The 10303-nt window shown below is 33.6% G+C and overlaps 1 protein-coding gene across 4 annotated transcripts; it reads left to right on the forward strand.

Moving 5' to 3' along the window:
* The first annotated feature begins 284 nt into the window (after positions 1–284).
* Positions 285–10250, forward strand: LOC116143906 (protein TRANSPARENT TESTA 9-like). Of its 4 annotated transcripts, none has more exons than XR_004130184.1 (19): positions 285–567; positions 1010–1061; positions 1149–1225; positions 1315–1448; positions 1721–1817; positions 2043–2100; positions 3135–3243; positions 3354–3474; positions 3577–3766; positions 4414–4754; positions 5484–5572; positions 5713–5768; positions 6968–7030; positions 7217–7357; positions 8293–8398; positions 8575–8649; positions 8773–8825; positions 8958–9042; positions 9698–9807. XR_004130184.1 is itself a non-coding variant. In XM_031429356.1 (19 exons), exons 1-19 carry the CDS (start codon positions 515–517, stop codon positions 10192–10194), a joined length of 2196 nt encoding a protein of 731 aa, XP_031285216.1. In that variant the 5' UTR covers positions 288–514; the 3' UTR covers positions 10195–10250. The 4 variants fall into 4 exon arrangements, 3 of the variants coding, with proteins under 3 accessions (XP_031285216.1, XP_031285215.1, XP_031285218.1); XM_031429356.1 differs by lacking the exon at positions 8958–9042 and adding an exon at positions 9959–10250 and having other exon boundaries at positions 288–567; positions 3135–3212; positions 3335–3474; positions 9698–9854; XM_031429355.1 differs by lacking the exon at positions 8958–9042 and adding an exon at positions 9959–10250 and having other exon boundaries at positions 289–567; positions 9698–9854.
* Positions 10251–10303: the final 53 nt, after the last annotated feature.

Here is a 10303-nt window from a genome sequence, read left to right on the forward strand (position 1 = left end):
GTTAATAATATTTTATTCTTTCCAACCAAATATCTTAATTATTTATATCCACTAATCTAATCAAACATATTAATATAATATTCTTCAATAATCTTCAAAATAATTCTATCTTTTTAACAATAAAACATTCTTAATAAAACGTAAGAGGACATTATCTCAATAATGATAACCCCAACCAATCATGCCTTTAAATATTTATATATTTCGTAATTAAAAAATCTATTTATTTCTGAGTCATTTATTTAGTTAAGCGTTCTCCGTCAGGTCGGAAGGAAAAATCAAATCAAACAAACACACACCCAATATAAAAACGTTGACGGTTTGTTGCCAAAAATTCAACAATTCAACACTGTAACTGCCCACCAAACGGCCAAACCAGAGACGCATTGCATGCTCACCATTCTACAAAACAAAAGAAAACAGAAAACATTTTCAATGAATGAATGAATGATCGTTACTGCACTGCGAAATCTGGCTGTTTCATAATTCTACATTTTGATCTCCCACTCTCACTATGTGGCGCTCCGTCTGGCGATCGATTGATCGCTTCTCTCTTCAACACTTCAAGTAACTTCACTGAATTTCTTTGAATTTTTCAAGATTTTGACTCTATTCACTTAATTTCTGAGGAATTGGTGAATTGTGATGGGCTATTTAGTTTTGATTATTAGTGTATTTGGAATCTTTGCGGAGCTGTGGTAGGTTTTGATAATTGAACTTCAATTTTATTAATGGATTATTTTCTAATTTTGGGGAACTTTAATTTGCTTGTTACCTAAAATGTCTGTTTTCGAAGAAAGGAGTGATTCTTTGGTTTAAGAGAGAAATTAAGAGTGAAAATGGAGGATAAATTTGGAGTGGTTTTACTATCATTGTTGTAGTTAAGTTTTTGTCTGGATGAATGTTTTGCTTTTTTGCTTTATGTGTGTAGTTGTGTAATTGTTATTAGCATCATCGTCATTATTGTCTCTGTCTTTGTGATAATTGTTTTTTTTTTTTCTGGATGTAGATATGTGATCAATGAACTGCGACAGATCAAAGTTGTGGACAGGAATAACCGGGTAACTTAGTTTAGCTTCATGTTATGTAAGAAAATTGTTAATACATTAACATCTTCTTTTTATTATATTATTTGTAATTTCCTCCAGGAAGTAGTCATTGATCTACTGCAATCCCTAGTGGAGATTGTTACATACGGTGATAGACAAGATCCAATGATTTTCGAGTATGTGTGGCTTTTGATACTGCTTCTTTTGTGGTTGTGCTTCTTATTAAAGGAATGATGTCATTAGAATTATGTTTTGATCTGTGCAGATGTTTTATGGAATATCAAGTTCTGGCCGAGTTTGTCCGTGTTTTAAAGATCAGTAGAAATTCAAGAATTGAGGCACCATTGCTTCAATATCTGAGTATAATGATACAAAACATGGGCAGCGAACAAGCAATATGTAAGATGCAAGTTCCATTGATGTTTATGGTAAATTTCTTTAATATGTAGTGTCTTTTCATCTCTCTGTATTTGGGTATGTTTGTGCATATGCACTTGGATTTTGGAGGGAGATTGCAGAAGCTATGATTGTTTTGAAACACAAATTCCAACATACATCAGAAGTGGCTAAATTTTTTTACTTCTGAGTCTTTTCCTTCTCTGTGGTGCTTCATCTGTTACTCCTATTTCTTGTATAATATTGGTGATGCATTAGCCTATTGTATCTTGCAGACTATTGCTTAAGTAATGACTACATCAACAAAATCATAGAACACACGTATGAATTTGATGCAGGAGACCTGGCTCCATATTACATGTCCTTCTTAAGGTTTTGCTACGTTCTCTATCTCTCTTCATAAATTTATATAAGATAACAGTTTAATTTTCATCCTTGCTGAACACTAGTTACTTTGCAACTTGTTTCTTTCTTACTGTGGCCATTTTGATTTGAATATTCCATAGGGAAGTAAATTTTCTGACCATTTTGTGTTTTTTGTTTCCTGCCTTCTTTTTCTTTCACTCATCCTTTTTGTTTATTTGTTTTGTAATTCAGAGCAGTGAGCAACAAAATTAACAGAGACACACTTTGTCTTCTTGTTAAGGTTTATAGGGTAAGTTAAAGCTCATCTTTATTGGATATGCAGTAAACATGTTGATGCGCCATTTCAGTTTTTGGTAGTATATTATTGCAAAGGAATTAGGAATGTGGTTTGTCTTGATATGATAATCAAGTTATGGAGGTCAAGGCATTTGAATTGTTAGTTCTACTTAATAGTCCTTCATCTCCTCTTCATTTTAATCATATAAGGAATTAGATGATATTTATGGTATGCTGGTCATTTTGATTTGTTGGAAGCATTACATGAGTAATTTTTTCACATCCTTTCTTGGGTAAATTTCAGGGATCCCCTTGAGGTTTGCCAAAACATCATGGACCCACCACATGCTTTAGAGAAAGAATGGTAAATTTCTGAAACATGTGTGCTCTCCATGATGTTTCAAAACAATAGGGGGTCTTGAGAATTAATTTTCTTTCTTTTAAACATTTGGTAGGTCCATCCACTTTTTTTATGTATGCTAAAAGGAAGGCCACTGGTTTTCAATTAGTACCCTGAGGTGCAGTGGTGCAGCTTCAGATCTAGGATTTCCTTGTGACAAATTGTGAACTTGAATATCTATGAAACTACAATGGAGGAACCCTTAAAATGGTTATATAACCTAATTAGCTGCTGAGTATTTTATGTTTTGGAAGAAAATTCTGAATACCATGAATGATGATGAAATTGTAGTCTGGTGCTGTTTTGTTTTCTTTTTCTGCTTGGAGGTCTTTTTCAGGGAGCCTGTGTTTTTTAAATAGACATTTTAACATTTGATATTTTTGTCCCTAAGTAAGATGGATATATCATTTTTAGGATCTGTGTCAAAAAATTTTAGCACATGCACATGCTTGATTTTTTTCCTTTTCCCTTTATTCCTTTCCAATTTTTGTTACCAGAATAGGTTGAATCTCAGTTGTAAGTTTGTGCATGTGAGAGTGGATCTTGCTTGTGCCTTAAGTATGACTCTGTTTCCTGTTCTTCTCATTGTATTGATTTGACCACAGGAACAGTATATTTTTCTGAATCACGTCCATCTTTGATTACAGGATGTTGTGACTTCATTTCCTTTGTATACTGAGGCTCTTAAATTTGCTCACCATGGGGAAAAGATGATTCAAACGGCTGTACGTGCATTAACACTTAACATTTTTAACGGTATAGAATTGTTTTATTTTTGTGTCCTTACCCAAAGAGAACAGATACACGAAAATTTGGTATAAGCTATATTTTTGGTATCTTGCAACAGTATCCTTTTGGTTATGCAGTTAGTGATGACATGGTCTATCAGTTTGTGGCAACTCCTCCAGCCTCAAAATACTTTTCAGATTTGGTTCATAGCTTAAGAGAGAAATGCATTCTTCTTGATGGCCTTGTCAAAGCTACAGAGTATGCTGCTTTCAATTTGTTAGAGAACTTTATTTCATGACAAATGTTAACTAGGTTGTTGTATCATAAATATTTATTGAAGGGAAAACCACTTTGATGTAGGGAAAAATACACTGATCAAAAGAAAAGAGATATACTTCTAGAAAGTGATAAAATCATAGATGATATGTACTACTTCAAGGATATTCTTTCTGTTGGCGAGTCTCGTTTGAGTAAAGTTGTCTCCAAGGATCTTCTCAGCTTACTTGTCTTTCCTATATTGCTCCCCTTACTGCAGATGCAGCAGAGTAATGTGAGATACTTACTATCTCACCTCCTTTCCTTGTCTCTACCTTTTCAATTGCATAATTAATAATGGATAGGATTGGTTATATGGTTTGAGATGATGGTGGCATTACTATCTGAATGTAGCCTGGCTGAATATTTTAGGATTGAGTATGTGAAAGTGAAACTTTTTCAGACAATCTGGTCTTCCACTTTTGACATGTTGGGAATGCAATTAATTAATAAGAGCATCTAAACTTGCCCATTAGATTGCAGTTCAAAATAAACATTGTTTCATTTATGATTTGGATAAATGCCGTGGATGTCAAGCCAGTATGAAACTCTAGATAATGATATGTTTCTTTCATATCTGTAAACAGTATGGTAGTAATCTGAAGTAGGGAACAGAAGGATGAATATTTCAACAATTTCTTTTCTTTTTGGACATGGTTCTACTAAATTTTCTAATGGAGTTTCCAATGGGTTCTTTTGTGAATTTGGGATGTTTTGTGTGGGGCTCAAATTATGGTCTTCCAGAACCTAACTATTACCGACAAAGAAACAAAAAGAAAATACATTATCAAAATTTAGCATACAATATTAATCCAAAATCGTTTCCTGATGGAAGAATTTTCTAGTCATATATCAGAACTTATTGTTTAATTGCTTTTTCAGGGATTTCATGTATCTGCAGTTACTTCTCTGTATATAGTTTCTCAGCTTCTTCAAGTTGTTGGTGGAAAGAACATCATTAACTATGTGGCTGTTGTCCTTTTGTATCCTTATATGACCTTACACATCAGAGATGCTATTGAAGGAGAAACAACTGATGCTAGTAATGCATATTCTTTTTACAACCTTTTGCATGAGTTGGAAATTGTGAAATTTTTTTCTCTCAAGTCTGAAGGAGAAGAAGACGTGAATGGAAACCACGTATCTGCACACGTGGAATCTAATGCATCATCTAATTCTGATTTAGATAGCTTCCCTATGGATGGGGATACATGTGTAGAAAGGTTAGTTTGTATTTTTTAATTGATGTTGGGTTGTTTCCTGTTCATTGATATGGAGAAGATTGAATAATTACAATGAGGCAAAAAAAAATTTTTTGTTTCTAAGGATGATTGCATACGCCATTTAGTATTGCTGATCACTAATAGGTAGCAAATTTTGGAAATGCAGTAATAAGTCAGCATAGTAGGTGCTCTTTGAGATTTTTTGGGAATTCTGCTGATTCCTGTATTGTTTGTGGTTTAGAACTCAATATACTTAAGAATGAATGTTTTGGAATGTAAAATTTATATTGAAGATTGAGAGCTCAATGACTTTGATATATCTAATCCTATAAAATATGTCTAAAATATGGTAGTGGCATGTCTATCTAGCAACTAGAGGTTCAAATCTTAATAATCTATTGCCTGTGCATGAAAAGTTAAACATAAAATATGCTAGCATCATGTTCTATGTATTGTTCCCACTACCACCTGTCCTTGTGTTCTCCAATGTTCTTTTTCTCTTGTGCTAATAGAGAATTTAGTTGTTACCTAACCAAAGAGGAAAAGTAAACAGTTAATTAAGCATTTATTGGACTGGATGTGATATCTGAGGCAAATAGCAAATTAGAATGTGTCTGATTTCCAGCTAAAATATGTTAAAGTCTGATAATTGTTTTCTTTTACTGTTTTTATTGGAATTCTGTGAATTTATTTCTACTGTACTTATTGTCATGTTCTTACCTGGTGCAGGAAAGGAATTCTGGCATACATTAACTCAGAAAATCACATTCTATTGTTCGCATCCCTATTTTTATTACTTATTTTAGCAGAAAATAAAGGTATCTTATGAGAAATAGCATCCCAAATCTATATAATGTGATATTTGTATTTATATATATATATATATGCTTTTCTTACTGTTTCTGGTCCTTTCTCTCTCTCTCTCTCTCTCTCTCTCTCTCTCTCTCCCTCGGAGTAGATCTTGATAGTTTGATGGCTTCGGCAATTGGATTAAGCGAAATGCAAGATACAACGGTAAATAATCAAATTTCACAAGCATCTCAATTGATTGTTTGATGTTTGCTAAGCATATTGATTTAATAAAGGTTTCTTAACAAATTGAGATGGAAGCAAAGAATTCTTTCATTCATGATAATTATTATCCTAAACAAACTGTAACAACCAAGATCCAGGACTCTTGAAACATATAGGTAAAGAGGTGAAGATGGATGAGGTGAGAGTGGGGTATTGATTCCACATTGCCTTTATATGTAAAATCCATTCTCAAATAATATGAAGCCTTTTGGGTGATTCTAAAAGCAAATTGTTTGGGTTACACCAAAAGCGACAATATTATACTTTATGGGAGTGAGTGGTTTCACTTGCTATTAAAGCTACCTTGTAGTGTGTGCTAGAGGAAGAAATAAGCTGGGTAGATTTAACACGAGAGGGTGTGGCCCATTCTCTTTTCAAATAGTATGAAGCCTTTTGGGTGATTTTTATAGCAAAACAATGTACTTTAGGCCCTAAGTAGACAATATCAGGATTGTGCATCTATGACCTTGTTATGGTTTCATGATTTTACTCAGCAAATTATTGCAGTAACCTGTTATTTAAGTGCACAAACAACCATTCTACATTTGCACTAATTAATTAGAAGTGATATAGTAGTCATAGAATTATTTTATCTTCTATATGCTTCCAAAAATGGATTCTACTAATGCTAATTTAATTTCTTGGATGAGTATATCGGTAAAGATTCTTGGAATTGTCGTGCGAAGGATTAGTTATACCATATTGGGCATTTTTAACATTTTTCCATGTGATATGATTTTTAAGTTGAAAATAAATGTTGGTCTGCAAAGATGTTTATAGTCTATATTTTGGTGAGACTTCAAAGCTCAATTATGCGGTGTTTAGATCACTGTTTATGTTTTATCTTTTAGATGAAGGGAATGTCGACTCAAAGCTTTTATCTTTAATTATGTGCCTGCACTTTTTGTTCTTGAGTTGCTGTGTAGTATATATACTTTTTGGTTATGTTCCTGCAGCCTTTTGTTTTTCTTATATTGCACAAATTAGTTTCAGAATTCTTAAGATTTCACTTTATCGAATCTTGTAAACACGTGATGTTTTATGTACATTATAATTTCATTTGTAAGTTTGTGATAGTTTTCTATACTTTCTAATTTATGGAGCAATTTCTGATATACTTTTGATATATTCTTTCTCAGAAATATGATATTTCAGCTTCATTGGTAGGAAAAAGCAATATCCTCATGAGACTTATGCCTCAGGTATGGCCTTTATCTGACAATCATTGCTGTTTATTTTGAAATAACGCATCTTAATATGTCATGTGTATAGCTGTCACCGGAATATGTTTATCTGACGCTAACTTTACTGCTGCTGTGAGCTTTAATGTCATGATTCTTTACAGGCCACAATGTCATGAACACTCATCATTTATTTATTTTTAACAGGTTTTAAATGCATTATTGAAGGTTTTAGCCAGCCAAGCACCATCCTGTGCACTAATACAATTGCATACAGGGTGGTTCTTGCAGAAGCTACTTAGTTTTCAAGGAAACAGACTCAATGATCACCATCTCCAGCTTTTCAATGTGAGGTTCAACTGATTGATTGCACATACTGAAGTTAATATAAATGCATTTGCTATTGACTTGACGCTGTAAACATCGTAACATCTTGTGAACATTAATAACATCTACTGTTGACTTGCATCTTGTCAGTGATATACATATACCAGATAGTGTTTAGTGCTAAAAGCCTCAAACCAACAAGTGTTGGAGTCTGATTTCTGTCTGGTGAGTGGCCACTTTGTTCAACATATTAAAGGTAGGATTCTATCTAGAACAAACCTATCAGGAGTCAGGACCCTTTAGGCCAGACCTGTATTGGGTAATGGCCTTTCTTCATTTGATCACTTATCTGAAACAATAGAGTGCCTCCGTGATTTTCTTGTTTTCTCATGCAACCGCCAGCCATTACACCAAGTTGCTTCAGACTTGTAAGAGGAGATAGCTAGAATTAATAAATTTATCAAAAAACAGAAAGTTTATATAATATCTCATAAAATTATGAACAGAAGTTGAAGTGTGAAGCACTGGTTTGCTCCAGTCAATCATGCTCTTGGAGTGTCCATATGTTCTACTACTTCCCTTCTGTAGTTATTAAGAAGAAACGTAACGAAATATATTAAACAAATTTCTTCAGTCTATAATGTATAATTAATTTTTGTTTATGGTTTATGATTTTCTGTATTCAAAGTATCACGAGTCATTGGGGTTTTTTATTAGTCAAATTCAGGTGTACTGTTCATACCTCTTTTTTTGTGTTAATATGATATTTTCCATTCATGTTGCAAACTGTAGAAATCATTACAGAACAGATTCTGCTATTTTGTTGAGTTCTAGGATTTATTCTGGCGCTTAAAGCACATGAACACTTCCACTTGTCTTGCAATAAATTTTCCTTGAGATTAAACCGCTCTTACCTATCAATCTTAAGTTATATATTTTCTAGTTCCTGTTGACAGACTTCGTATCAGCGGTCATGTGAACGTCTTCAGAAAGAACTTGATGGAGGCTGGTTTGATCAAATCCTGGAAACTTTGAGGGATGAATGGGCAAACTGTAAAACAGGTATGAGGTAGAGAATCTTTTCTTTGGATGGGAAGAAAAAATTAGGACTCCATAGTGGTGTTCTTAAGTGCAGAGAATAAAATGATAAATTGATGGGAGGGAAATGATTATTTACTAGATATGCTAAGTCAGACACTTTATGGAATTCATCAAATCTATTTGAATGATTTGTACAGCTCTCGAGGAACCTTTGCAATCCAAAAATCCCTTGTTCGCGCTTGAGCTTGCTTTTTGCCAACAAACAACTGATGGTATTGGCCATTAGTGTTGATTAATGGTTCTTAAATTCATAATTGGATTAATCCTTCTTTTCTTCCTATGCTACAGAAATTAATGTCTTACACTTTTTCCTTCATAACTATTACACATTGCAGGCAGCACAACTTCTTCCAAATTTTCTTGGCAAACGATGGTTGATGCAGTGAAGGTTTTTATCATTCATTATTACTGAATTTTTTTTTTTTTTTTTTTAATATAAATGATCTACTATCTCTAACTGGATGCCTTCTTAGAGAGATAATGGTTTTCTTCTGTTTAACAATGACATTAATGTTGCAAGAAATGCTAAAGGTGTTTCCAGCATTGAACTGGATAGATGCCAGAGGCAAGGCCTTATTGCTGATGGATCTTCATGTATACTTTTTGTTAGTAACTTTTTTAACCCAAATGCTTAAGTTGTTAAGGGTTCAACTATGCTATTTAGGCTCTAAGATTCTCCCTTGTGATACATGTGTGTTGAAAACACTTATAAACACAAATCCAGTAGCAAATCAAAGATATAATTTTTATAATAAAAGATCACTTGGTTAGCTTGACTCTGATACTGTTGTAAAAGTAAATGATAAACTCAAAAGCTTAAGTTTGTTAGGAAGAGCCCAACAAAAATATATGAGCTCTAATGCTTCTTACATGCTGCGGAGAGAGGAACTGAGAAACAATGATCAAGTGAAAATGATGTTCTACAACAGCTACTTTTCACCACGTCATATGAAGCCTTTTCCTCTCATAAGTCATGATAATCTATTTTCACAGCTATAAGAGATTAATGGATAAAGGCTCTGTTGTGCAATTCAGCCAACACTTTCTTTACATTTTATCAAACTTTTGTTGTTTGATTGATTAATTATTCACCATTACAAGCATCTGCCTCTGCCTTTATGAGTATCAATTTTACTTTCCCATGAATGCAAAATTACATATTGGAAGCATCCCTTTGCAGTTGATATTTATGCTAAAAAAACCATTCATACTGCATTACACTTTGGTGCTCTGTGGATCTTATGGTGCACTTTCTTTTAGGTTTTCACTCTCCATGTTCAACTGAAGACGTTTATTGTCAAAGGAAATTTACTTGAGAACCCCTTTCTAGAATTGACAAGTGGTCCTGCCACAGATTCTGAAATATCCCAATCTTCAGATCTATCATCTGCAAGCTTTGGGTCGGAGGTTTTTCTAGGTTGGGTATCATTTTACTACATCTTTCATTTTGACTATTCATAATGTTCTCCATGGTCATGCAATATTCATTAAGACTTTGTCGATCTTTTATTCTGTTTGTAGGATCTGGATTCCCATGCAGAATTGCTTTTTCTAATGCTGGGGTCAGGGATATCTACCTGATACCTGTGGCTAGAGGAATATCTGGCAAACTGATTCTTGCAGAGAAACATCCTTTCCGAAGTCAACGAGGTGTTGTAATTGCTATAGCTCCACTGGCGGGTTTGAGTGTAAGTTTCGACATTGGTAAAGCTGACAGTCAAATTGTGTTTATGATATTAATGAGGTCAACTTTTTAGAGATGCATAATATTAGTGTAATCTAATCACTAAATGAAGTTGCTTTTTCATTAATGATGCCCATGGTAGTCAATCTTGGTTAAATGTGTTTGTATTTTTTGTATATTTG

This window comes from Pistacia vera, unplaced genomic scaffold (genome assembly GCF_008641045.1).
Source record: "Pistacia vera cultivar Batoury unplaced genomic scaffold, PisVer_v2 Contig433, whole genome shotgun sequence".
NCBI lineage: Eukaryota > Viridiplantae > Streptophyta > Magnoliopsida > Sapindales > Anacardiaceae > Pistacia > Pistacia vera.